Source organism: Panthera leo, chromosome E1 (assembly GCF_018350215.1).
Source record: "Panthera leo isolate Ple1 chromosome E1, P.leo_Ple1_pat1.1, whole genome shotgun sequence".
NCBI classification, from domain to species: domain Eukaryota; kingdom Metazoa; phylum Chordata; class Mammalia; order Carnivora; family Felidae; genus Panthera; species Panthera leo.
In genome coordinates, this window is record NC_056692.1 from 58,951,433 (window position 1) to 58,978,476 (window position 27,044).

Here is a 27,044-nt window from a genome sequence, read left to right on the forward strand (position 1 = left end):
CTGGGTCTTTCCAGGTTGAGCAGGTGGAAGCTGGGCAGGTCCGGGGCAGCTACGAGCAGCAGCACGGGTGTCCAGCCGGACACAACTGACCCAAGCCACAGGATGGGGTCTTCGTGCTTGGACATTCAGAAAGGATGAGCTCTGCCCACACAGACCACAGAACGAAACTCGGCACCCGGGAAGCCTGCCACGGATCAGCAGCCTGGCAGAAACCCCGCCAGGGTTGGGAACTTGACCGTGGGGCAAAGCGAAGGACGCAAAACACGCTCAAGGGTTGTTCGAAGAGTTTTCAAGGCCAGGGATGGACACGAGCCAGACACTGGGTTCCCACATACAGTGTGGTCTGGGGCCACCGCCACCCACGGGGCACCCGGAGGCCCATCTCCTCCCGGGTGAAGGGCGCGGGGACGTCTGTGGGCTCCGAAGGATGAAGGTCTCGAGCCCCAGGTCCCAGCGCCTTCTCTTGGCAGGTCCCCGGCCGAACCCAGGAAACAAGCCCCCCTTCCTGCAAGTCCTGTGCTGAGACGTGACTCGGACGCCAGGACGACCGCGTCCCCACTCCCACGGGCGGAGGAAGGAGCCGGGCACAGGCCCCACCACTCCCCCCTCCACGCAGCGGCAGCAATGACCCCAGCATCAGGGAGAGCCCTGCTCAGACGGGAGGGTCGCTGCCCCTCCCTCCGCCTCAGCTGGAAAGGTGGGGACCGGGCGTGGGGAGGCCTCCCACGTGCCCCCGGCGACCCTCACAGCTCATTGTGGAGCGGCCGGCACTGGGGAGAGAGCCTCCCCTCCAGGACACCATCGGGAGCACACACCCAGGGGTCGTGGGTCTCCCACTGCCACTTGGCCAGCTGGGTCTGGAGCAGGTCCAGAACCTGGGCATAGCGTGGATCAGCGGCCAGGTTCCGGGTCTCGTGGGGGTCCTGGCTGAGGTCGTAGAGCTCCCAACGGTCCCGGTAGTAGTAGTGATGGAGGTCCTTGTACCAGCCCGTGGGCTGGCCGGCCGCGGTGCGATTCAGGAGGTCCTGAAAGGTGGGCGACACGTAGAAGTCCTGGTCGATGGGAAAGGGCATCCTGAAGTTCAGGTTGTGCACCAGGCGGAAGCCCCGGTGGTGCACGGAGCGCATGGGGTAGGCCATGGTGACCTCGTGGTGGCTCTGGCTGCCAAAGACGGTGCTCCAGAGGGGCTCTGCCTCCAGCGCCGGCAGGAGGGACCGGCCGGTGAGCCGGACGGTCTTCGAGCCAAAGATGGGGTAGCTCGGGTAAGGGACGGAGAACCAATCCAAGATGGTGGGCGTGAGGTCTGCAAAGGAGGCGGGGTCTCGGCACGTCGGCCCTCCGCGGCACGGGAGCCGCCACCACGGAAGGGCTCGATCCAAGCCTTTCTGGAACGCTGCTGGGCCCCCCTGCACACCAGATCGCCACCAGGGAGCTGCGCTGGGTCCAACCTGCCACTGTGGCCCCAAACCTCCAGGACGTGACGCCTTCGATGGCTTAATGAGAGGCTCCAACTTGGCAATACTGGGGCTCCTGGTAAAGTCTCTCAGGTCCGTAAGGAAGCCCCCCCGGAGGGCCTCATCTGTTCTTGTCCCGTGCTGTGGCCACAGCGCTACGGAACTTGTGCGTTGGGGCCAAAGGGCGATGTGGGCCCCAAGCTGCCCTGGCCCCTCAAAGTCAGCTTCCCCGGCATCAGCAATGCAAATTCTCCGACACTCTGGGGATGTCCACGTGCACACCACGCGGACGTTCCCTAGCACTCCAGGGGGCCCTGAGACTCACCCAGGGAAAAAGCAAGACTCAGGGGCAGCGACACCAAGGCTAGGATCCTATCTTGACGCTTACAAGCTGTGTGCCCTTGGGCAACTCACCTTACCTCTCTGATCCCCATCTGCACTTATAGAACGGGGCGGCCCTCCCTTCTCTGCCCAGGTGGTATGGGAACCACGTAAGATAGCGGGTGTCGAGCGCTGTCTGGACACGGTGGTACCACTAAATTTGCCCCCGCCCTCCTCCCCCCCCCCCCGTGAGCCGCGGAGCCATACCTAGGAGGCTCACGTAGGCCTCGCTGACCTGGCCCCAGCGTTTCGTGTGCTCTGGGGACGACACCAGCAAGGGTTCGGCGGTGCCCGGCCAGTACAGGTTGGTCCTGCCGCTGGGGAAGGGGATCCCGTTGTCGGACGTGAAGATCACCAGGGTGTCATTCAGGACACCTGCCTCATGCAGCTCCTGGAGCACGAGTCCCACCCCTGGGGGTGCGGAGGGGACAGCAGAGCTCAGCCACAGACGGGCATGGAGGGGCGGGGAGGGGCGGGCACTCACACATTCCTCCGTCCACCTGTTGGACCTCTGCTGTCTGCCCCCCTCCCCCCCCCCGGCCACCGCCCCGGCCCCTCACCCAGCACCCTGTCCTGGAGGGGGCCGGGGACGCCGGCCATCCCTCAGCACATCCGTGGCACCCGCACGGCCGGTTTGTTTTCTGGAATCTCATGCCTGCCCTGTGTGGGTAGCAGGGACCATACGGGGCGACGGCTGGAAGACAGGAGTCCCCCCAGACTTTCCCCCTTCCCAGGTCACCACCCACTAATGGCACCAAACGATAAAGGTTCCAACTTTCTGTAGTGGCTGAACGGCGGTCCCTGCGAAGGGAAACAAACCCGCCAGAACCTGTGAACGTGACCTCATTTAGTTAAGGGGACTTGACAGATGTCACCGTCACGGATCTTCAGGGGATCATCCAGGTGGGCCCTAAAGCCTACGACAAGGGTCCTTACAAGGAGAGACACAGCCAAGACATACGAGGCTATGTGAGGCCGGGCAGAGACTGGAAGGGTGCGGCCACGAGCCAAGGGACACCTGGGGCCCCCAGACGCCGGAGGAGGCAGGAGGACTGTCCTGTGCCCCAGAGGCTGCAGGGGACACGGCCCTGCTGCCACGACTTCAGACCTCTGGTCCAGGACGGGCTGCAAGCTGCAGCACACCGCCGTCCGGGCTCCTGGAACCCACCTTGGTCCATGCGGCCGATGGTGGTATACTGGGCGGCTAGGTCAGCTCGGGCTGCGGGAGTGTCGGGGACGAAGTAGGGCACCTGGGGGAGCAGGTGAGGGCAAAGCCAGGGTTGGAGCACGGAGGCCGGGGGAAGGGGTGGCCAGTGCTTGAACGGCGGTAGATGAGGGCCAGCCCCCCTCCCAGGGCCCGAAATCCTGCTCCACGGTGAACGGTGGGGCCCAGAATGTCCCCGCTTCTAGACACGTTAACACTTGTTTGCCAGCCGCGCGGACGGGAACCGGATCCAGTGGGTCTCCTGTTAAACGTGCTAACGTCACACGCCCGGGGGCCCAGGCTGCCAAGCCCCCCCTCCTCGATTTACGAGGCGGAAGAAGGGTAAGCGAGCGTCTTGGAGACACGGCGGGGGGCTGTCCTACCACCACGTCCTGTGGGTCGTAGGCCTGGGGGGTCCAGTCTGGGATCCGCCCCATGCCGCTGTCCCCGTTGCCAAACTTCTCACAGAAGGTCCCGTACTGGGGCTGGGAGTGCCCACAGCGGTGGGGGTCGTGGAAGGCGACGTAGAGGAAGAAGGGCCTGCCCGGGGGGGAGGGGCTTGAGTCTTGAGGTCAGCTGGTTGACATGCCACCTGGCTTTCTACGCTGCGGAGCCCCATTCTTTAGGCGGGAACACCCCTCGGGACCGTCCCCTCCTCTGTAACTGAAAACGTCCCCTCTCCTCTCCCTCTGACCAGACTGACTTGAGTATCTGGAACTTTCTCCCCCTCCCCCGCTCCTCCACCTGGGGTCTCCAAGAATCCCAACTAAAGACTCTGGGATGTGCATCTGGCCGAGGGGGTGGGTGGTAAGGGGGCGGGGGCCTCCGCGCACCTGTCATCCTGAGTCCGCAGGAATTTCCGGACGAGCAGCTTAATTCTGGTGATGTTGCGTCCTACCTGGAGGACAGAGCCGTTCTCCTCCGTGTAGGCGAAGTCAAACGGGTACACCGGCTCGGGCCCCACGTGCTTCTTCCCAATGATGCCTGGAGGTGGGGACACGGGCCTTCCAGAGTCCCTGAGGTATCCGGTCCCCCTCCGCTCCCTTCTGCACCCCCCCCCCCCAAAGCCCTGCCCCGGTGTGGCCTCTAGGGGGTCAGCCCGGGCCCTTGTCCTCACGGAGCCAGGGCTCAGGGGAAAGGCCGAGGACCTCGGGTGTTCAGAGCAGGCGACACGGGGCTGACCCCGAGGGGGCCTGCGCGGTCCCCGCTGTGGCAGGAAGCCGCTCACCTGTGCGAACGCCGGCCTGGCCGAGCAGCCGCGGCAGACTCTGCACCTTGTCAAAGGAGTTGAAGTGGTGGACGTCCTGATGCAAGCCGTACATCCCGTTCTGATGCTGCGGCAGAGACGCGCGTGACGCGGGGCCCCACCTGCCCCGGCTCTCCCCGTGGCTCGTCGCCGGGCCCTCCGGGGGCCCCCTTTCGGCCCGGGCGGCCGGCACCCAGGGAGAGTTCCGCGGCCTCTCCCTCAGGCCCCTACCGTAGGACGTCAGCAGGGGAAACAACGCGCCGGAGATGTGCCCCAAGGGGGGGCTTTTATTTGCTGCTTTTTTGTCTACCTGGGTTTTCCAGCTTTTTCGTCGCGAGCACATGCCACGGCGGCAAACCGCTGTTAACTGGATTTTTTTTAAGCTCATTTAGAGAGAGAGAGCACGAGTAGGAGAGAAAGGGGGGGGGGGATCACAAGCAGACCCTGTGCCATCAGTGTGGAGCCTGATGTGGGGCTCGAATCCACAAACCATGAGATCACGGCCTGAGCCAAAGGCGGACGCTTAACCCACCGGGCCACCCAGGTGCCCCGATTAACTGGATTTTTTACAGCGTAAAAAAAAACAGTCGCCCACGTTACAAACTGAGACTGGAAAGACGTAAGACAAGCTGGAACGGTGCTCTCCTCATTCCTACGGCCCGGACGGGAGTGCAGCTCACAGCTGCCTGATTAACCTTCCAGGAAGCGTCTGGGTAGTGGCCACACAGGGGCCGCCTACACGTGGCCTTGGTCTCTCCAATGGGGACGCACACAGCACACCGGCTCCCCGGAAGATGGTGTCTCGGGGTAACACATCGGGAGTAAGTACTCGTGCACCCGAGTTCACAGCAGCGTTATTCACGACAGTCAGGAGTACAAGCAACCTCGGCATCCATCGGCGGTCGAACAGGTAAGCAAAGTGCGCCAGACCCGCGCGACGGAACCTCACACGGCGTTTTGGCCACAAGGAAGGACATCCTGACGCCTGCTACGACGTTCCCGCGAGGCCACTACGCTCGGTGACATCAGCCAGTGCCCACAGGACACACACCGTAGCAACCGCACGCACTGAGACGAGACTAGAATAGAAGGGGCCAGGGGCCGGGAGGGGCGCAGGGAGGCAGCGGGCACAGAGCTTCGGTTCGGGAACACGATTAAGTTCCGGGGGTAGACAGCAGGAACGCCGCGCGATAACGTGAGCGTATCTGATGTCGCTCAGTCACGCACTTAAAAAAAAAAGTGACTGGAACGAGGGCGCCTGGGTGGCTCAGTCGGTTAAGTTCCTGACTTTGGCTCAGGTCACGCTCTGCCGCTTCAGGAGTTCGAGCCCCGCGTTGGGCGCTGCACTGTCAGCACAGAGCCCGCTATGTCTCCTTCCCTCTCTCTCTGCCCCTCCCCCACAGCCTCGCATGGGGGTGCTCTCAAAAATAAATGAAAAAGCATTTAAAAAATATTTTAGAAAAGACTCAAAATGGTAAGCTCCGCCCTACACATATTCTAGCACACACGATACAGAGTAAACGTTTACATGATAGCTCCTACCATCACTCAAGCTCCCGAGATAACAGTGTGACAGGAGTCAACCCCGGACAACCGCGTGCCAGGCACCTGGCTATGCGCTTTCCATATAAAGCATGAGCTTGGCCAATCCCGTAAGAATCCCAGGAACGAGGTGTCCTCAAGACCCCATTTCACAGGTAAGAAGACTGAGGTCTGCGAGTACGTGATTTGGTCACGGTCCCACAGAGCCCCGGAGAGGGCGCCCTCTAGCCCATACTCGAACCCGCTTGGCTGGGAGTGGGGAGAAGAGGGTGGACCCATCCCCAGGGGAGGTGAGGGAGGGGCTCTCGACACTCCCACACCCCTGCTGCCCTCACCTGGGGCAGGCCAGTGAGCAGACTGGCGCGGCTGGGAGAGCAGCTGCTGACGGAGGTGAAGGCATTGCGGAAGACCAGGCTGCGGCGGGCCAGGGCATCCAGGTGAGGGGTGGCGATGGCGCTGTTGTTGTAAGTGCCGCTCTCGAAGCCCCCATCGTCCGCTGAGGAAGGCAGAGGCAGAGGCCACGGGGGGCTGGACTCAGGACTGAGGGAGACCCGCAGTCCTGCTGTGGTGGCCTGGGCCCCTGGTGCCCGGGCACGCGTGACACCCAGGCGGCAGGACCCAAGTGGGCATTGGATCTGGGCAGGCGTGCCACCTGAGTGGGAATGCCACCAGGCACGCACAAGAACTGGGCGAGCGGTCAGCAGGCAGGCGTGAAACTCCGGTGGCCTGACACCGGGTGGGATTGGTACCCAGGCAGGCACGACACCCCAGACGGAATACTCAGGTCGCGTGTTAGCGAGTGGGTGTGGCTGGGCAGCCCCCGGGGCTCCGCAGACCCTGCAGGAGCTGTGGTTTCTGCACCAGTGTCCTCAGCAGGGAGGAGCGGATGGGAGCCCTCAGAGGAGAGCAGCTGGATGTTACAATCAGCGGAAGGGCGGGTTGGAGACCACAAACTTAATCAGAAAGAGTGAATCTGGCAGAGCCTCAGACCTCAAAAGAGGAAAGAACAGGGTTGTCTTGTGACAGCCCCGCTCTGGTCACCAAGTCTCGTGAAAAGCAGAGCGCTAGAAGAACTTGGATATCTGGGAGGGGATGGGGTAAGGAGAGAGGGCAGCTGGGTGGCGTGGGGGGGGGGGGCTGCGGCTCAGCCAGGAGGAGAGCTGAGCCACAGCGCTCCCGGGTCTGAAAAGGGAAGGGCAAACTTACAGGGTTTCCCGGCTGGGGAGGAGATGAGCCCCCCACCCCCCACCCCGGCCGGCACCCAGTCGCGTCTCTGGGGACTTGGACCCCAGCTCCTTCCTCCACCGCATCCCCTCTGGGGGCTGTGGACCACCGAGCTCTGGAAGGCCACCCAGCTGCCCGAGCTGGGGGCCCGCAGGGCTGGCCCTGGCTGCTGTGGGCACGCGTCGCGGTGCAGGGTCAGGGCCAGCGGCAGGAGTGGGGCGCTGGACGCCGGCCCGACCCCTGCGGAGCCCGAGGTGGGCGAGGCCGCCCCGGCCTCCCTCTCCGAGGAGCCGAGCGCGAAGAGTCTGGGGCAGCAGAGAGGGCACACGGGGAGGGCTGCGGGGCTCGCTGGCGAGGGGCGCGGGGGCGCACTCACCGAGGATCAGCAGCACGTTCCGGGGGCGCGCCCCGGGCACGCGGCAGAGCCCCAGCGCCAGCAGCAGCACCCAGCAGGCCGGCCCCCGACGGCGCATGGCGGCGGCTCCCGGCCCGCCGCCCCGCCCCCGCCCGCGGTCACGTGGCACAGACCCCGCCCCGGGGTCACGTGCGCGCCAGGCCCCGCCCCTCCAACTCTCCCCTCCCTCTCTCTCCCTCTGCGGTTCCCGCAGACCCGGGCTGCGGCGACGTCCGGAGACCCCGAGCCGCGGCGCCCGGTGGGTCTGTGGCGGGCGGGGAGCGGGGCCCGGGCGGGGTGGGCGAGCTGCGGGGGGACGTGCTGGGGGTCGCTGGGGGAGGCTCGGGGCCCGAGGGTGCGGGCTCCTCTCGCGGGGACCCTTCCCCACCGCGTCCCCACCAGGTCCCCGCCGCCCTCGGCCTTGCTGGAACGGTCAGCCGGCGTGGGGTGCCCACCCTAAGACCCAGCGTCCGGGGCAGGCGGCTTCGAGGGTGGGAGGCGGGGTGCGCCGGGGTCCGGGGGTGAGGGGTGGTCTGAGGCCGGCTCTGCGCGCGGGGAGGGGGGGAGGCGCCAGGTCCCTAGAGGATGCTGCGCATCCGGAATTAATGGAGGGGCCTCGAACGTTCCCCAGAGCCCACTAGAGTCCCTGGAGCTCCTGTAGGGATGCGAATGCCACAGGTGGGGGGTGGGGTGAGGCGCGGCCTCAGGATGCGAGACCCCCACCTCCCGCGCCGCAGTCAGCCGTAGTGGGTGGAGTTCGCCGGCGCTGCGCACTTGGAAAGCCTCGGGGTCCTGGAGGCTGCAGGCCCCCCACCCACGCGCCGCCTGCCAGACGAGGGAGCCCCCGTGGACCCCGCTAGTCCTCGCGCTGATGCCGTTAAATTCCCTGGCGAGGGAAAAAGAAGAAACAGATTATCCCGGGAGGAGAGACGTGGGGTCTAATTCGCGTTTAGGTCCCTCACCGAGAAACCGTTCATCCCATTCTTTCTGTCGAGGGGCCTTGGAAAGAAAGCAGCTGGCGTTTGGGCAGGTGGGATTCAGGGAGGGTAGCGAGCAGGGGACTGGATGGGGGACTGCATCTTTTGTCGAGGCCCCCTCTGCGCTGGTTGTTGGGTTCCTTCGAGGCCAGCAAAGGGACAGATTTAATCCATCTGGTTCAGATCCCCTGGGGGGAGGCCCGTGTGCCCCTCCTGACTGCCCTGGACCCTGCCCTGTTGCTGGATTCTCCCAAGCCTAGACCCTGACTGCTGCTGTGTCATCCCCATGCCCACCCCAGGCATGCCCTCTCCCGTGAAGGCGTTGGGGCAGGCCAGGCCCTCGGGTGCCAGTATGGCCCCACAGGCCCGCTGCTGCTCCCCTGCGGCCCTGCAGAGGCGGCTGCCCATCCTGGCCTGGCTGCCGGACTATTCCATGTCATGGCTGAAGATGGACGCCATCGCCGGACTCTCTGTCGGGCTCACGGTCATCCCGCAGGCGCTGGCCTACGCCGAGGTGGCTGCCCTCCCGCCCCAGGTGAGACGTCTGCCCCGCTGCCGCCCCACTCCAGCCTCAGCACCGTCCCGGGAGCCGAGCAGAAATGCGTAGTGTCCCCTCCAGACAGGCAGGGCACCAGAACCCCAGCCCCGTGGGGCCCCCCGGAAGGCTTGGCGTGCAGTCTGCAGCATGTGACCGCCTTGGGGCAGACACACGCCCCTGTAACCGCTCTTGCCACACTCGTCACACGCAGGCACTGGACCAGTAGTGCTGGGTTGCCCGAGGGGCCCGGCAGCATGACTCACGAGAACGTTTTCTTAGACTCCTAGACTGAGATAAGGGCTCAGGCCTTTGTACTCCTGTGGGCACCCCGCTGGGAAGCAGGTGGAAAAGAGGCCCCGGTCACTGTAGGTCCCCAACCGTGGCTAACGGCGTGAGTGCTTTACCCCGCCTGTGCGCCGGGGTCCCCGCAGGACACGACAGCCACCCGCCACAGATCCTGCGCTTAGACACCTGCCCACGGGACACCGTGGGCGTGCTGTGTGCCTCCGTGATGCTCAGTGCTGTCTCCCCACCAGTACGGCCTCTACTCTGCCTTCATGGGATGCTTCGTGTATTTCTTCCTGGGCACCTCCCGGGACGTGACCCTGGGCCCGACGGCCATCATGTCCCTCCTGGTCTCCTTCTACACTTTCCACGAGCCTGCCTACGCCGTGCTGCTGGCCTTTCTGTCTGGCTGCATCCAGTTAGCCATGGGCTTCCTGCGCTTGGGTAAGACTCTCGGGCCTCCCTGTCACGGGATACCCAGGCCCCCGCGTCCCGGGGATGCCCTGGCCCTCAGCCAAAATTTCCTTCTTTGCGTCCCAAGGGCTCTTCGTGTGTGTGTGTGTGAGTGAGGGGGGCCCTCTCAGCCCTCTATTATTCTACTTGGAGAAGGGCTCCGGGTCCCAGACCCTAGCCTCCCTTCCCCACTGTCCAAACTAGTCCAGACAGGGCATGTGGTCCTTAGCCTTGTTCCACCCAGGCCGCCTGTCCCAGCCCACATCTAGCCACGTCCTCTGGGACTGGGCAGAGCTGGGACCAGCTTAGTGTTCTCTCTCGGCTGGCCAGGCTTCTTGCTGGACTTCATCTCCTGCCCTGTCATCAAAGGTTTCACGTCTGCTGCCACCATCACCATTGGCTTCGGGCAGATCAAGGTAGGCCCACTAGCTGGCTCCCGGGCACCTCGTGGGTAGTGGGACGGGGGCTGGGGTCGATATGTGCGGGCCAGTTGATGGCTTGCTGTTCTGGAGCTCAGAGCACAGGTGCTCCAGCGCATCTCCATCGGTCCCGTGAGCCCCTGGGGAAGATGCTGAGTGACGGTTAGACTGTGCAAGAGGTAACGTGGGCGACTGGTAACGACAGGCTGGTCTTGCTACAGTTTTCTTTTTCTAAATTTCTGTTGACCGTTTTTCTTTGATTTTATTTTTAAAAATTTATTTGGACGCACGTGTATACGTTTTTAAAGTTTGTTTTTGAGGGAGCGAGAGAGGGAGAGAATGAGCAGGGGAGGGACAGAGAGAGGGAGAGAGAGGGTCCCAAGCGGTATGCTAAGCAGGCTCTGAGCTGTCCTGCGTAGAGCCTGAAGCGGGGCTCAAACTCACAAACTGAGATCATGATCTGAGCCAAGATAAAGAGTTAGATGTCAGTTGACCAAGCCACCCAGGCACCTCTGTATACTTTTTTTTGGGAGAGAGAAGGAGAGAGAGTGCTTGTGCACCCCTGCACCTTGGGGCTGGGGAGGAGCAGAGGGAGAGGGAGGGACAGAATCCTAAGCAGGCTCCACGCTCAACGCTCAACGTGTGAGCCTGACGTGAGGCTAACCAAGACCCTGGGATCACGACCTGAGCCAAAATCAAGAGTCGGACGCTCAGCCGACTGAGCCTCCCAGACGCCCGTTTGGTGCTGTTCAGATGCCATGCTTTAGGACTTTATTTGCTGCCCTTTCACTGGGTTTTAAGTTCCCGAAGGGCGTGTTTTGTTTAGGCCTGGCCCTGAGCTTTGTAAAAAGGAAGTGAGTGCTCAGTGGGGCGACCGGAGTAGAACTGAGCCAGGGTGTGGGAATGAAGGCCCGCCCCTGCCTATGTGTCACCTCCTGGCCTCTCCGAGGCGCGGATCCCATGGCCAGGCTCTGCTCCCGGCTGGCCCAGCGCGTCTCCCTGATGGTGGTGGAGCGGGAGAGTCCGGGACGCGAGGGCGTATGAGCCAGGGCTGACCCTGTTTGTGCTCTTGCTACGTGCCAGACGCTGGGCCAAACCCTCCCTCGTGTTTGATTCTCAGGCTGCTCCTGGGAGGCAGGTCTGTGGTTATCTGCACCAGAGAGGAGACGCTGCTCAGGAAGGTGTGAGTGGGCACGGTTTATGTATTCTGTGCACACGTGTGTCAGGGTGAGCTCGGCAAGTGCTGCTCCTTGGGACAGTGTGTCCTTTATTCTGGAAACACCATTCTTCTTTTTCAGCATCAGGATTGTTCTTTTATGGAATTGTAATACAGAGAGGGCAGCTTTTTTTTTTTTTTTTAATTATTTATCCTAAGAGAGGGAGGAATTCTCAAGCAGGCTCTGAGCTGTCCGCATGGAGCCCAATGTGGGGCTTGAATTCACGAACCGTGAGATCGTGACCTAAGCCGAAGTCGGACACTGAACTGACTGAGCCCTCCAGGCTCCCATATAGAGGACCGCTTCTTTTTTTTTTTTTTTTTTCAACGTTTTTTATTTATTTTTGGGACAGAGAGAGACAGAGCATGAACGGGGGAGGGGCAGAGAGAGAGGGAGACATAGAATCGGAAACAGGCTCCAGGCTCCGAGCCATCAGCCCAGAGCCTGACGCGGGGCTCGAACTCAGGGACCGTGAGATCGTGACCTGGCTGAAGTCGGACGCTTAACCGACTGCGCCACCCAGGCGCCCCGAGGACCGCTTCTTAATGCACTCTTACTTGGCAATCCCAGGTCCCCCAGATCTTTAACGCCTTGACCAGGTTACGACAGCCATTTGAGAACTCTAAGCTGGGGGCGGGGGAGGGTCAGGAGTAGGGCTCCTCCTGACCTGCCCTGGCTGGGAGCTCCTTGGGCCCCAGAATCCATGTGTCTCCACCCCAGTGTCTGTCCCACCTGGGGCTGTGTGCATGTTTGGGGATCCTTGCAGCCTGACCCTTCTGGGGGTCGCGGCATCAACCTTCTCGCTAATGTTTCCCACCTGGTCTCAAGTGGATAAAGAACTAAGGGGCGCCTGGGTGGCTCAGTCGGTTAAGCGGCCGACTTCGGCTCAGGTCATGATCTCGCGGTCCGTGAGTTCAAGCCCCGCGTCGGGCTCTGTGCTGACAGCCCAGAGCCTGGAGCCTGTTTCGGATTCTGTGTCTCCCTCTCTCTGACCCTCCCCCGTTCATGCTCTGTCTCTCTCTGTCTCAAAAATAAAATAAATGTTAAAAAAAAAAAAAAAGAACTAAAACGCAGGGTAGACGCCTTCTCCCATCCGAGGACCCTGCCCTCCTGGGTCCCCCAGCACCCTTCCCAGGAGGCCCTCGGAGCCCCCAGGGGCTCTGCCTTTAGCTCCACCTGGCTGTACTTCTGGCAGGAGGTGGGCCTGGCTGGTGGGCCTCCGGGTGAGGGTTGTGGCCTCGGGCCAGTGGCAGGGGGTAGGGATGGGGCGCTCGGTGTGAGGGACAGGACGGAGCCAAGTGCAGTGGGGCCTGCAGGGCGGGGTGGGGTGGGCCGGCAGCGACCCCAGACCCTTGACCAGGGCGCACGAAGAGGTCTCCCTGCTTTGAGATCACCCGGACTGGTTTTCCTCACGAGGGAGAATTGTTCACCAAGACGTGTCCTTGATCTCTTTCGCCCAAGGATCACGATCCCCTGCCCCTGGGGGCTTTGGGAATGGGCAGAGGGTCCCCAGAGAGCCTTGGGATGTGCCCCCAGCAAGGGCCCTTGGACTCTGGGTTTACAATGTACTGAGATGCTGCAGGGGAGGGCTTCGGGCCTCACTTTGAGAAGGTTGTCTGATCTGAATCTCCGTTTGAACAGAACCTCCTGGGACTGCAGGGTATCCCCAGACAGTTTTTCCTGCAAGTGTATCACACCTTCCGCAACATCGGAGAGACCAGGTACCTCATGGCTGTGTGGTCCTGCCCGTGTAGGGAAGCCCTTCCTCCCGGCACCCCTCTCCCAGGCCCCACCCCCGGGGGGAACTTACTCCCGACCTCTGGGGCCTGTCCCTTCGAACAGGTCCCAGAGCAGCACCAGCGTCACAGGGGAGCTGGTTAGGAATGCAGACTCGCGGCCATGCGCGGACCTGCTCAAGCAGCCAGCGTTCAGCGGGGGCCCCGGGGGGGTCAGTGTGCACACTGCAGTTTGAGAAGCGCTGTGCAGGACGACCTGAGAGCCGGTCCCGTCCCGTGGCCCTGCATAGAGCCTTGGGTGGTAGGAGTGGGAGGGCCCCCCGCAGAGGAGGGGCAGCGGTCTGTCCAGAGGTTTGTGGTTCAGTGAGGAGAACGCAGGCCACGGGGCAGGCAGACCATGTGGATGTGCCCGAGGGACGGGCGGCAGGCAGCGGGTCATGGGGCTTCTTCAGTCGAAGGGCCTCCCCCAGAGAGCAGGCAGGGTAACGAGACCGATAGGAGAGGATCCCAGATGAGCCGGGAGTCTGGACGTGTCCCTGGCCGGATGAGCAGTGACCTGGGGGTAGCTGCCCGGTGGGGCCAGTGCTGAGGCCTGGAGGGAGAGGGGGAGACCTGTGACCGACTGTCCTCTCTCCCCTTCGTCTGCTGTGAGGCTCCTCGGGGCTGAACCCACTGGAAGCCAGGGGCTCCCTGGCCCGGGTCATGCAGCCTGTGGGGGTCATCCTCCTGGGGAGGGAGGTGGGAGGGGGGCAGGAGAATTGGAGACTGACTGGTCAGAGAGCATAAGAGGCGGTCAGATCTCCCTAGGCAGTTCTTCCTGCAGGTGAACCTCCTAGAACAGTCCAGGCCTCTGCAGCCCACAGAGCTACGTGACTCAAAACGTGAGCTAGTGGCCCCAGTGCCACTGGGATTCGGGCCTTGGCTCCCAGGCCTGCGCTGGCCTGCGTGGTCACTAACTTTTGAACAAAATGTCGAAACAGAGCAGGGGAGCACGTTGCTTAGCAGACAGCGAGAAGAGCGTCCGAGAGAGGCGGCTTTCCCGCGGAAGGGGCAACCGAGGGGCAGAGGTGTGTGCCCTGGGCCGGCCTGGGCGTGACCGGTGTCTGTCCACAGGGTGGGCGATGCCGTGCTGGGGCTGGTCTGCATGGTGCTGCTGCTGGTGCTGAAGCTGATGCGGAACCACGTGCCCCCCGTCCACCCTGAGATGCCCCCCGGCGTGCGGCTCAGCCATGCGCTGGTCTGGACGGCCACAACAGGTGAGGGGTGTTCCGGCCGAGGAAGTCGTGCAGCCGTCCTGCACACCCAGGGTGAGGGGTGCCCCGTGTGCCCCCTCCCCACTCCCAGCCCCGGAGTCCCACCCCGAGGGATTCTCCTGTCTCTGGTCTGGATGTGACTTGAGAGCTGGCTGCATGATGGGGCTCACGTTCCGGGAAGAGGTGTCCCCCCCCCTTAAGCAGCCAGCACAGCCCAGGCAAGACGCGAGGGGTGGGACGCAAGGTGAACCAGTAGGTGACGCGTGTGGGCCCTGCACGTCGCCATACGCCCGTCCTGCCGTCTTGGTTTGCCGTGGCATCACGTGTTCACGCCCTCCCCACAGTCACTCGAGCCCGTGCTGTTTCCCAGGCGGGAGCGTCAGGGGCCGTGGCTGGGGTAGGGTGTATTCACCCCAGTCACCCAGAGGAGCCAGGTTCACCAACGGTTCTCGCTCTGTCCTAGCTCGCAACGCGCTGGTGGTCTCCTTTGCCGCCCTGGTCGCGTACTCCTTCGAGGTGACTGGATACCAGCCTTTCGTTCTAACCGGACAGACGGCCGAGGGGCTCCCCCCCGTCCGCCTTCCGCCCTTCTCGGTGACCACGGCCAACGGAACAGTTTCCTTCACCGAGATGGTACAGGTGGGTAGAGGCGGGGAGCCAGGCCTCTGGGCTGAGCTGCGGCAGCCTCTGGCCTGGTTCTGTCTGCGCCCTGATGCATCCGCTTCGTAACAAGGAGCTCTGAGTCCTCAGGGCGGAGCGCCTCTGGGTGCAGGGACGGGCACGAAAGAGTTCCAGATGGGGCACGACCTCAAAGGACACCGCCTTTATTTTCCTGCCCTGAGCCCAGAGGAGCGTCTCGCGTCACGGGCGCTGGCAAAGCAGGGGTTCGCTCCGTGTCCTGCTCCGTGCACGTGCCACACGGAGTTGCTTCCTTGCGCGCGTGAGCTCACGGCCCCGCAGCCGAAGGATGGGTCGCTGCCCGCTCAGACCCCTGCTCTCCTTCCTCCGAGGGTCACTCACTGTTCCTGTCTCCTCCCTCAGGACATGGGGGCTGGGCTGGCCGTGGTGCCCCTGATGGGTCTCCTGGAGAGCATCGCGGTGGCCAAGTCCTTTGGTAAGGTGCCCGCCATCCACGCCTCCCTGGTGCTGTCCGGGAGCCTGACTAGCTTGCCTGCTCTTTTCCTTTCCGTTCTCTGCTTTGATTTTTCACAGCTTGAGTTTTTTTGTTTTTTTTTTTTTTAATTTTTTTTTTTTTTAACGTTTATTTATTTTTGAGACAGAGCATGAACGGGGGAGGGTCAGAGAGAGGGGGAGACACAGAATCGGAAACAGGCTCCAGGCTCTGAGCGGTCAGCACAGAGCCCGACGCGGGGCTCGAACTCACGGGCCGCGAGATCATGACCTGAGCCGAAGTCGGACGCTTAACCGACTGAGCCACCCAGGCGCCCCTCACAGCTTGCGTTTTTATCCAAGTAGTACATGTTTGTCTTTAAACAAAAATTTGTGGTGAAAGTAGATTTACAATGAAAAACCTCACCCAGTGGTGGCTGCTAACGTCTGGGAGCCTGCTCTCCAGAAAAAGAAGGGCTTGCATTTCCTCTTTGCCTTTTCTTGGACGAAATGTTCCCCCCACCCACGTGGCTCCCAGCAGAACAGAGTTTGAAGTTCCCATCTTGGGATGAGATTGCGGCAGCCACGCCCCCCATGCGGTGGCCACGCCCCCAGGCGGTAGCCACACCCCCACGTGCACATGCTTTGAAATGAGCTTGTCTTAGGAAAAGGTATGTAGGCAAAGGAGGAGTTTTTGTTTGTTTTTTTTAGGAGTTGTTTTTTTTTTTAATTTTTTTTTTTAACGTTTTATTTATTTTTGAGACAGGGAGAGACAGAGCATGAACAGGGGAGGGTCAGAGAGAGGGAGACACAGAATCTGAAACAGGCTCCAGGCTCCGAGCTGTCAGCACAGAGCCCGACGTGGGGCTCGAACTTACGGACCGCAAGATCATGACCTGAGCTGAAGTCGGCAGCTCGACCGACTGAGCCACCCAGGCGCCCCAGGAGGAGTTTTAAGTATATCTTTATTTTTAATATAATTTGATGGGAAGTTTTCACATAATAGATAGTAATGGCTATGTTTGGTGACAGGTTCCCACAATTCCTAAAAGTTTAACAACGTCAGGTGCCTGGGTGGCTCAGTCGGTTGAGTGCCTGACTCTTGATTTCCGCTCAGGTCATGATCTCATGGTCGTGGGATCGGGCCCTGTGTTGGGTTCCTCACTCAGCATGAAGCCTGCTTAAGATTCTCTTTCTCTCTCTCCCTCCTCTCCCTCTGCCCCTCTCCCTGCTCAGGCTCCCTAGCTCTTTAAAAAAGTAAATAAATAAAAACCATTTATAGAAAAAATTTTAACAATGTGCTCCTTCAGTTGGCTGAGCACACCTGGCCTGTCCCCTCTGTGCCCCCAGGGAGGCCCGGAGACCTTAATCTACTTAAATATCTATTGCCCTCATTCCTCCCTCTGGGCTGAGGCTGCTCCATCCTTCTCGTGTCCCCTCCCTTTGGTCTGCTGGACGTCCAGCTTTGTGTTGTCTGTGTGGGTGGCATTTTCATTTCGTTTTATGACGGTTAGGCTCTCTCCCTGGGGTTTAGGTGGACCCTAAAAATGAAACCCAGGAAAGGTGCCCGTGTCGCTCTGTCTCCATAGATCGGCTCTGGTTATGCCAGGGTTTCGTTTCCTCGTGCGAACTGCCAGCAGCCTGACCCTTCTGTCCTTCCGAAGGGAGTCTTGAACTCTCTCTTCCAAATGCCAGTGGCTGCTCGAGGTCATGTTCCGATCAAATCTTTCTTGTACAGCTTTTGTTTTTCTGATTATCTTTTTCTGGCAGGGGAGATTTGGGGGCATTTTGGAGTCTACATCTTAAAGAGTTCATGCCTCTCGCCTCACTTTAAAACTTTGTTTTCTGGGGCGCCTGGGTGGCTCAGTCGGTTAAGCATCCGACTTCGGCTCAGGTCAGGATCTCAGGGTTCTTGAGTTGGAGCCCCTGCATCGGGCTCTGTGCTGACAGCTCAGAGCCTGGAACCTGCTTTGGATTCTGTGTCTCCCTCTCTCTGCCCTTCCCCTGCTTGTTCTCTCCCTGTTTTCCTTTGAAGTCAGTTGCTCTCCTGTCCTAACTTGTAAGCTTGTCATCCTCTGAATCGGGGGCTTGGAGAACCCGTGCTGCTGCCCATGGCCTGAGAGTGGCTGTTACATTTTTAAGCATTTGAAAAAAATTTCTAAACAAGTTTAGGATTTCCTGACACACGAAAAGCACGTGAAGTTCATGATCTCAGTATTCGTGTAGCAGAAAGGTGTTACTGGAACGCGGTCCTGCTCACGTGATCGCGGGTTTCCACGGCTGCTACTTCCGGCTGTGACACGCACGGAGTCGTGGTGACAGAGTGTGGCCGGCAGAGCCTAAAATGTTCCCAGCTGGCCCTTCACAGAAACGCGTGCCAGCCGCTGCCTGGGATTCACGGCTGCCGCATGTCCCCCCCACCCCGTGCCTGCCGACCCGTCTGTCTGCATGGCCTCGTCCGTGCCTTCCGGGTCCTCCCCACTCGTGATCAGACAGGTTTTCGTTTCAGATTTCGCCCTTCTCGTGAGGGCAGCACACGTTGTCGTCGTAGGGCACGCGGGAGGTGCAGACGCGTACAAAGAAGCCGCTCTCGCCACCCCAGTTGGCCGCTGTTCACGTTTTCCCGTCCGTCTTTCTGCCCTTTCTTGGGAGACACGCATACACGCTTGAGCGTATTTGTTCGCATACATGCGTGTGTTTTTTTGCGTGTTTACACGCTTACGTTTACATCACATAGACGTTGCCGTGGGTGGAAGTTGATAATCTGTTTTTTGTCTGACGGACGTTTTCTCAGCGAGGCCGTGTATCTGGTGACTGTTTTTATTCTCTCTCCGTAGCGTCTCAGAATAATTACCACGTCGACGCCAACCAGGAGCTGCTGGCCATCGGTAAGACCCCAGCGGCGGTCTCACTTGGGCTGCTCAGACCGTGGTGATGCGCGTGGCGAGGTGCAAGGAGCAGAGGTGGCCGCGAGTCGGGCCCGTCCCCAGATGGTCCCGTGCGTACTCACGTGGCGTAAGCGGCTGACCTCTGGTGCCACTGACTGGAGCTTATTGAGCACTTGCTGTATACCAGACCCTGAGGTCTGTAGCTCTGCTCCGGGTCAAGGAATGCCAGGAATGTTCCACGTTGGGGGCAGATCGCCGAGGAACGTGGGCTCCGGGTGAGCCTGCTGATGTCCGGGACCCTGTCTGCCCTCGCCCTCTCCCCGTGACCCCCCTGCAGGCCGGGCAGGCAGGTCAGCGAAGACTCGGGTAGGCCCCGCTGTTGGGTGGGTCTGTGCCAGGTGTCCTGGCTTTTTGTTTAGTTTCCACAAATCTGGCCTCTCTGGGGATTCATTTTTTTTTTTTTAACGTTTATTTATTTTTGAGACAGAGAAAGACAGAGCATGAACGGGGGAGGGGCAGAGAGAGAGGGAGACACAGAATTGGAAGCAGGCTCCAGGCTCTGAGCCGTCAGCCCAGAGCCCGACGCGGGGCTCAAACTCACGGACCGCGAGATCGTGACCTGAGCCGAAGTCGGACACTTAACCGACTGAGCCACCCAGGCGCCCCTCTGGGGATTCATTTGGAGGGCATGACCCGCATCTTAAATTGAGTTCTCACGACTGTTTTTCGTTTGCGGACACCAGGCTCTTCTGCCTTTGCTTTCTGCCGCTTGTGAGGTAGGCAGGGGTCTGACCTGGCGGTGCCAGTAGGTGCCTTCCCGGGGGAGTCCACAGGAGCCCCCCATCCCCGCCCCCCGCCCTGCTGCTTCCCTGCATGGCGGCGTTTTGGGCTCGAGCCACTGAGTTTCCTGACAGCACAGGGCATGGGGCCCCAGGATGGGTCACAGAGACTTTGGGGGGCTCGTCTCTGAGCTCGTGGCGAACGGGCGCCGCAGAACGCCCATACCACGCGGTCAGGTCTCTGACCGGAGTCTCCGGGGCCATCGCGAAGAGTCAGGGTGACCACGTGTGGTCAGCACATGGCCTCTGCTACCTCCACCGATGTCTGGCCCTGCTCTCGGGGCACGTGCTGGGCTGTGGGACCCAGGAGGGCCTGGTTCTGAGCGGGCCCCACCCTGAGCTGTCTCAAGAGCGGGTACCTGAACCTGTGAGCCCATTGTGGCGTTATGGACCGTGCGGGACTGCGGTCTTTGGGAAGGCCCTGGGCGAGCCACATGCTGCCAGGGCCGCCCGTGATAAACGTGGGCTAATTAGTTATCTCCGTTCATAGGTCCCGGCCAGGGTCTCAGGTGTGGGTGAGCCAGCGTCACGGGAGTGGGGCACTTACTAGCCGTGACCTTGTGTACTAGCTGGTCGTGTCACGAAAGGAGTGTGGGTTTGAAGAAGGAGGGGGATAGCTGACCTCCGGGCTGGTGGGCCTTCTGGGCCCTGTTACACATGGAAAAAGGCATGTTTAGTTCACCGGGGCAAGGCTGGGGCCAGAGTTACTTTAAAGTTAGGGTCAACCCCAGTGAACTCGGCAAAGATCACGATTTGTGTTTCCTTCCCTGTGACAGACACCTGGACGCTCGTAGCACACCCCTGGGTGATTCCTCCCACCTTCCCCTCTTCCTGTTTCCTTCCTGGTCTCTGGCCTCCGTTTCATCATCATGTCCCATGTGTTTGTATCATTTTATGTCTCGCTCCCCCCGGATAAACCTCTTGCTTTCGTTTCCTCCCCAGGCCTGACCAACGTGCTGGGCTCCCTCGTCTCCTCCTACCCGGTCACAGGCAGCTTTGGGCGGTGAGTGACCACGTCCTTCTCTGTGCCTTGGGTGGGGGAGGTCCCAGCCCAGGCCAGAGGGTCCACATGCAGCTGGAAGAGCCTGCTGGGCCCCTGCCCACATCTCGATGCCCCTCTGTTCTCCTCCGGGGCAGAAGTCTGCCTGTGGCGGCCGCACCCCTCCATCAGCGGCATCCGTGGGAGGCAGGACCTGGGCTCACTCTGCCGCCCTTCTCCATCTCACCTGTTTTCTCTGGTCGCCAGTGCCGCGGTTTACTCCTAACACGTCCCCAGCACGCGGCAGGGCTCCCCGCATCTCCTGCCGGAGCGCATTCCGGAAGGGGACGGGAAGCATCGTGCTCCGTGTGGAGAAACGGGTGTGGGTTACGCACAGCCTCCACACGTGCTGGCACCAACCCCCCCCCCCCCCCAGGAAGGCCAGAGGGCAGGGCAGAGAGTGACCTTGCTGGGGGGGAGAAGTGGGGGCATTGGCCAGCAGCACCTGCGTCCCCAGAACCGCTGGCCCGACCCCGTCTGAGTACTGGACCTCCGCAACACTCCCAAACCCCCGCGTCCGAGGGGCCGCAGGGCCCACTCCGTGTCCTCGCCTGCAAATAGGAATCACAACGGGCCCGCGTCAGAGTTACCGGAGGTTGAACGAGAGCGCGTAGAACGAAGCCAGCAGCCTGCGGGCCCTGGGCTCGTTTGTGAAATAAACCCTCCGTGTGTCCTCAGTCTAACCTTCCACCAGCTCTTGTAGCGTGGCCTGTCCATCACGGTCGCAGGTCTTGTGCCCCCGTCCGGTGCAGTACCTTGCGTATAACGGGTACCAGAAAAATCAGTGAGTGCTTGAGGAGTGAAGTTTCTGCCCAGCTCTGGAAAAGCGGAAGACGACTTAGGCTCTCTGTGGACACGTACAGACGGACTGGCATATCCAGAGGGCATGCAGGCGGGCACAGGTCACCGTCAGGGTGATCGGGAACCGAAACCGGGTTCTACCTTTGTGGTGCTCGCGGTGGCAGAGGAAAATGTGGGCCGGGGTCGAGTTCTTGGGCAGAGAAGGCTTTTCCTGGGTTGCGGGACCGGATGCAGTTTTCCAAACAGGCAACGGGAAAAAGGGAAGTCGAAAACAGCGAGGTTGACTTCCAGTCCCCTGGGAGGAGCCTCACCGTCAGCCCGTGGCGGTTCTCTCTCCGGGCCTGTCTGTCCACGTGTGCGCGTGCATGTGGGAGACGAGTGTGTGGTGAGAGGGATGTCCCCCACTCGATAGTGTCACCGGCATGTCTGCGTATCCGTGAACACAGTGACATTTTTGCTAGCGCTGCCGTGCCGAAATGCCACAGGCTGGGGACAGGCAGGGTTGGCTGCTCCTCAGTGTCCCCGCTTAGGCGCCAGTGTCCGCGGGGCCCCGACGTCCCCTTCCAGGCGCTCCGGTCCCAGGGGCCAGCCTCCCCTGCCGGTCCAGGGCCCCTCAGCCACCAGGGGCGTCTGTGTTTCCTTCCAGGACGGCTGTGAACGCGCAGTCGGGGGTGTGCACCCCAGCAGGGGGCCTGGTGACAGGTGAGCAACCCCCCCCCCCCAAGCCCAGAACACGTGCGGGGCGGGGCTGGTGGTCACATGACGCCCTGCGCCCCCACCCCGCAGGAGTGCTGGTGCTGCTGTCGCTGGACTACCTGACCTCGCTGTTCTACTATATCCCCAAGTCCGCCCTGGCCGCCGTCATCATCATGGCCGTGGCTCCGCTGTTCGACGCCGGGATCTTCGGGACGCTCTGGCGCGTGAAGAGTACGTGTGTGCTCGCCGGTCACGCGCACGTATCCTGGATCCTCCCCCCACCGTCTTCCGGGACCCACGGGGCACGGTTGCAGCCGGGGGTTACCGTTGTCCCAGGAGTGGCCCTGCTGGCCGTGGGTCAGGAGGGCGAAGGGTGCCCCAGACCCGCTCCGTGCAGTGCGGAGTGAGTCTGCAGCCTGCAGACACCCCTGCTGCACTCCCCCCGCCCCTGCTCCCCCTTCTCTCTCCTCCATCCTTCCTCCTCTCCCCTCCATCCTTCCTCCTCTCCCCCTCCTCGCCTCCTCTCCGTCCTTCCTTCTCCTCTCTCTTCTTCCCCTCCCCCCTCCTTCTCCACCTCTTCCCCTCCCTCCTTCCCCTTCTCCTCTCTTCTCCATCCCTCCTTCTCCCCTCCCCTTCATCCTTCCTTCTCCTCCTCCTCCCCTTCCCCCTCATTTCCTCATGGATTCTCCCCTTCCCTTCTTCTCCCTCCTCCCCTTCTCTTCATCCCTCCTCCCCTCTCCTCCATCCCTCCTCCTCCTCCTCTCTTCTTCCCCTCCTCCCCCTCCTCCCCTTCCCCCTCATTCCCTCATCTATTTTCCCCTCCATCCCTCCTTCTCCCCTCCTCCCCTCCCCTCCCCTCCATCCCTCCTTCTTCTCTCTCTTCTTCTCCTCCCCGCTCCTTCTCCCCCTCCTCCCCTCCCCTCCTTCCTCTTCTCCTCTCCCCTTCATCCCTGCTTCTCCACTCCTCCCCTCCCCTTCATCCCTCCTCCTCTCCATCCCTTCTTCTCCCCTCCTCCCCTCCCCTCCCCTCCATTTCTCCTTCTCCTCTTCTCTTTTTCCCCTTCCCCTTCCCCCTCCTCCCCTTCCCCCTCATTCCCTCATCTTCCCCTCTTCTCTATCCCTCCTTCTTTCCCCTGCTTCTCTCTCCTACTCCCTTTCCCCTTCATCTCTCCTTTCTCTTCTCCTCCTCCCCTTGTTCCTCTTTTTTTTACCCCTCCTCCCTCCTCTCCACCCCTCCTTTTTCTCCTCTGTTCCCCTTTCTCTCCCCCTCCTTCTGTTCCTCCTCCCCCTTTCTCCTCTCCCCCCCTCCTCCCCTTTCCCAGCCTCAAGCCTGGCCTGGCTGGGGAGAGATGAGAGGCCTCAGGGTGACCCCAGCGGCCTGACTCCTCTCGGGACTCCCTGGAGCCTGCAGTGCCTTTGACGGAACTCCCGTTCTCGTGTTTGTTTCACTGGCTGAAGCAGTGGAGGGATTTACGGGGCTTACCTGGTTCCTCCCGTCTGCCCCCGAGAGGCATCGGTGATTTCTTCACGTGCCACACGTGCCAGCTACCTGCTGTGTCGCTGCCGCTCTCTTTGGGACAGCCCTGAGATGCGTGGGCACCTGTGTGGGCCCGGCAGGTGCTCTCCGCCCCCACGGAAGCCCAGGGAGGATGGGGCCTCCCCTGAGTGACACATGTCAGGGTCGAATCCTAGGCTGACCCCCGAGCCCTCCCGCCTGCCCTAGGACCCTTCCTCCCGTGGCTCAGAGGAGTCACGCGTGTTGCCCAAGGACCCACCAGGTCCCTTCCTCAGGCCCCCGACAGGTGCCCACGGTTGACCTCCTCCCTGAGGGCAGGGGCCCTGGGCCTGGCTGTCAGGTCTTAGTGGCCCCTCAGCCAGGCAGGGAGGGCTTTCTTGCCCCTGACGCGTCTCGGCCAGCGTGGCCGTGGCCCATGTCAGCCCCTGAGGCCCCAGACGGAGGTCTCTCTGGGGCTCGGGCTCGCTGGAGCCCAGCTTATCCTGAGGGGGCCACCCCTCCGTTGGACTCCTCTCTTCCAGGGCTGGACCTGCTGCCCCTCTGCATGACATTCCTGCTCTGCTTCTGGGAGGTCCAGTACGGCATCCTGGCCGGGACCCTGGTGTCCGCTCTGATCCTCCTGCACTCTGTGGCCAGACCCAAGATACAGGTACCGGCCCATCTGTTCTCCCCGAGCCGGGGGTCTGCTGGCCTCAGGGGGCCTGGTGGGGTGACGCGTGCCCTGGGCGGTACCCCTTGGCTCAACTGTCGCACGCCTCCTCGGTGCGACTCTGGCCCGTGGCACCACCCAGTGACCGTTCACACAGTGGACGGGTGTCAGCCTCCTGCCGTGGACCACAGAGCTCTCCCGCTGCACGTGAGGCTGCGGACAGGCGTGAGGGCCTATCAGCTGTGCTCCCCCCGCTCTGTTCTGTCAGCCTGGATTGGGGCCTCCTGCTGGAGGGGCCACCCTCTCAGAACTGCTTGCCTCTGGGACCCACTGGCTGTCCCCTGCTCTGTCCCCAGGTGTCGGAGGGGCCGGTGCTGGTCCTGCAGCCGGCCAGCGGTCTGCACTTCCCGGCCATCGAGGCCCTCCGGGAGGCGATACTGAGTCGGACTCTGGAAGGTGCGTGGGCTGGGGCCCCCCAACTCCCTGCCACCTTCTCTGTACCCCCGTCTGCTCCCACGGGACCCTGAGTCCCTGTCCTCAGCAGCCAGGGAGCTCACCCACTCAGGCCCAGGAGGTCTCGGGGCGTCTCGGGGGCATCCGGTGGGTGCCTGCCATCTGCACACAGCAGGAGGGGCTGTTCCCCAACGTTTGTTCCTAAAGACCGTCCTTTGTTCCCGGGAGTTGGTGTTCGGGGAATAAAAGGGGCCCGTTCCTCCTCTGAAGGGGGTCGCTGCTGCTGTCTCCAGACGGCTGTGATCACAGGTCCTGCGGACCCCACCCCCACCCTCCCTGCTGGGGCCGGACCCCTCCGTGGCCTCGCTCTGGCCCCTGACCCGCCGGCCCCTGTCTCCACAGCATCCCCCCCGCGCTGCGCGGTGCTGGACTGTACCCACGTCTGCAGCATTGACTACACCGTGGTGCTGGGGCTCGGGGACCTCCTGGGAGACTTCCACAGGCACGGCGTCACCCTCGCCTTCGTCGGCCTGCAGGTGGGTGTCGCGACGGGCGGCCCTTTTCGCCCTCAGACCTGCCCGTGAGGTCGGCGTTGTTCCCGTCCCCACGTGAGGACAAGGGCACCGAGGCCCCATGAGGCTGAGTAAGCCGCCCAAAGCCACACAGCGAGGACGGCGGCCCCTGCTCCCTGACCCGGGCACCTGGCTCCGAAGCCTGCTGACAACGGTCACGTTCCTCGTCCTGTCTGCAGAGAGCTCGTTTTTGTGTCCTCCTTAGAATGTCAACTTCTAAATACTCCTCTTCTAGCGTAGCCAGGAGGCCCAGTTTCTTCCCTCCGTTTCCCTGGGTAGAGGCGGAGTTGTAACTACTTGGTCGCTCTGGGGAAAGCAGTGACCTGGCCGGTGGCCCTGGACCTGGGGGCCCACCCCAGACCGCGCGTGCCCACGTGTTGAGACAGGAGCATCCCTGCCCGGAATTAAAGTCTGCCTGCCCTGCAGGTTCCCGTTCTCCGCGCCCTGCTGTCCGCTGACCTGAAGGGTATACAATACTTCTCCACACTGGAAGAGGCAGGTGGGTACGGCGGGGTCATCTGAGAGCGAGCCACGTCAGCCGCGCGTGCCCGTGGCCCCCGGGATCGGGGTGGCAGGACGGCAAGACAGAAACTCTGGAATCGGAGGGTCGGACGCACAGGTCCAGGAGTGGGGAGCGTGGGCACAGTGGGTGAGGCAGAGGCCACAGAATCGGGGGGCCCTCTTGTTCTGGGGGTTTATTTGGGGGGGATGTTTTTATTTAAGGTACAGTATAGGTTCAGTGAACGCACAGATCTTAAGCGTGCACCTCGAGTTCTGACAGGTGGGTACAGCCAGGTGTCCGCAGTGGAGATGGAACATTTCCATCATTCCAGAAGGTTTCCTCAGCCCCTCTTCATGACCCCCCGCCAGGGTTAGCCACTGTTCTCATTTCTTCCACCGTAGGTCAGCTTTGCCTGTTGTAGAACTTGACGTAAAGGGGATCGCAAAGGTTCTTTTCGTGTCCGATTTCTTCGGCTCAGCGTGGTGTCTGAGATCCATCCACGTTGTTGCTGGAAACGGCCGACCCACAGGAGACAGAGGGACAGCTGTGGCCCGGCCCTGCCAGGGGACCGCCCAGCACTGAGGAAGGGTTATCGGGGCGTGGAAAGCAATGAGGCTCTGATCAGGGACGTAGCTGGAAGCCTGCCTGGGGTTGGGGGTGCCGGCCAGGGGGACCCCCAGCTCCCTGTGCACCGGGACCCTGAAGTGCCAGTCTCGAATCCCATTCTGTGAAGTGAACCTTCCCCGCTTCTGCTTTTTTAATGCTTGCAAACCTTGTGTCTTCTGCAGAGAAATACTTGAGTCAGGAACCGGGGACCCAGCCCTACAACATCAGCGAAGATTCTGTTCCGGAACACAAGGTCGCCCTCTTGAAGGCCTGATTGGGGCACCGATGGGCACCTGACGCTCGGGGCGTCTCGCGGAAGGTTCCTGATGCCGGGATTCCGGATGCCACCCGATAAACACGCTGAGCTGAGGGCTCTGAGCAGGTGACCCTGGAAGGAGGAGGGAAAACCACACACCAGGATCCACAGGTGGGACTCTCACTGCCTTTATTTGGGGTGACTGAAAATTTATCTCCCTTCTGATTCCTGTGCACGCACGTTTTTCTGAGGAGTGGTTTGAAGACAGCCTTCTAGAATGACGGACCATGTGAGAAAGAAGGGACGGGATTTCCACCTGGTCTAGGGGAGGGGTCTCCACGCCCCAGCACCTTCCTGGTTACAGGGGACGTTGGGAGTGGGCAGCTCGGAGGTGGGTTCGAGCCTTGGTGGCGGCATCCGTATTTGTCGTCGGGGAGAAAGCCAAGGTGTGCCAAATGATTTCAAAGTGTCTTGTTAAAAATAATTTTGTTGTTGTTGTTGTTTTAAATTAAAAACGTAGCAGCTTTGGTGTTTTTGTAAAAATCGGAAACGCTTCTTGTAAAAGCTGCAGGAGACCGTCTCCTGCAGCCACTTTGGCGGTAGTCCAGACCCCATCCCCGCAGCGTGCGTACGGCTCCGTACGTCAGCATGTGGGTGCGTGCGTTTACGGTCGTGCGCGGACGGGGTCCTTTCATACGTGGTGCTCTGTGACCCGTACCTTTGTGCAGTCCTTGCTGTGAACGACGTGTTGTGATAATAAACAGAACCGTGATTTGCCGTGGCTCTGTCGTATT

General features: G+C 61.5%; 2 protein-coding genes across 4 annotated transcripts; one reads left to right on the top strand and one right to left on the bottom strand.

Moving 5' to 3' along the window:
• Positions 1–278: 278 nt before the first annotated feature.
• On the bottom strand, positions 279–7,544 carry SGSH (N-sulfoglucosamine sulfohydrolase). Its single transcript, XM_042915011.1, has 8 exons — positions 7,428–7,544; positions 6,163–6,323; positions 4,268–4,373; positions 3,873–4,023; positions 3,423–3,579; positions 3,004–3,085; positions 2,043–2,246; positions 279–1,303 (listed from the first exon to the last, which is right to left on the bottom strand). Exons 1-8 carry the CDS (start codon positions 7,522–7,524, stop codon positions 744–746), a joined length of 1,518 nt encoding a protein of 505 aa, XP_042770945.1. The 5' UTR covers positions 7,525–7,544; the 3' UTR covers positions 279–743.
• Positions 7,545–7,638: 94 nt separating this feature from the next.
• Positions 7,639–27,031, top strand: SLC26A11 (solute carrier family 26 member 11). Of its 3 annotated transcripts, none has more exons than XM_042915009.1 (17): positions 7,639–7,704; positions 8,722–8,957; positions 9,497–9,689; positions 10,029–10,114; positions 12,976–13,055; positions 14,184–14,326; positions 14,787–14,962; positions 15,365–15,437; positions 18,271–18,321; positions 20,103–20,163; positions 21,647–21,702; positions 21,787–21,927; positions 23,734–23,861; positions 24,218–24,317; positions 24,717–24,850; positions 25,313–25,385; positions 26,177–27,031. In XM_042915009.1, exons 2-17 carry the CDS (start codon positions 8,724–8,726, stop codon positions 26,266–26,268), a joined length of 1,821 nt encoding a protein of 606 aa, XP_042770943.1. In that variant the 5' UTR covers positions 7,639–7,704; positions 8,722–8,723; the 3' UTR covers positions 26,269–27,031. The 3 variants fall into 3 exon arrangements, with proteins under 3 accessions (XP_042770943.1, XP_042770944.1, XP_042770942.1); XM_042915010.1 differs by lacking the exon at positions 7,639–7,704 and adding an exon at positions 8,012–8,475; XM_042915008.1 differs by lacking the exon at positions 7,639–7,704 and having other exon boundaries at positions 8,012–8,957.
• Positions 27,032–27,044: the final 13 nt, after the last annotated feature.

Excerpts from the sequence above, each read along its gene's own strand:
- SGSH (XM_042915011.1), bottom strand. The coding sequence starts at position 7,524 with ATGCGCCGTCGGGGGCCGGCCTGCTGGGTGCTGCTGCTGGCGCTGGGG. Across the intron at positions 6,324-7,427 it reads GAACGTGCTGCTGATCCTCG|CGGACGATGGGGGCTTCGAG; the intron begins GTGAGTGCGCCC and ends TGCCTTCCTCAG. Across the intron at positions 3,580-3,872 it reads CTGCGGACTCAGGATGACAG|GCCCTTCTTCCTCTACGTCG; the intron begins GTGCGCGGAGGC and ends CCCCCCGGGCAG.
- SLC26A11 (XM_042915008.1), top strand. The coding sequence starts at position 8,709 with ATGCCCACCCCAGGCATGCCCTCTCCCGTGAAGGCGTTGGGGCAGGCC. Across the intron at positions 20,164-21,646 it reads GTCACAGGCAGCTTTGGGCG|GACGGCTGTGAACGCGCAGT; the intron begins GTGAGTGACCAC and ends GTTTCCTTCCAG. Across the intron at positions 25,386-26,176 it reads CTCCACACTGGAAGAGGCAG|AGAAATACTTGAGTCAGGAA; the intron begins GTGGGTACGGCG and ends TGTCTTCTGCAG.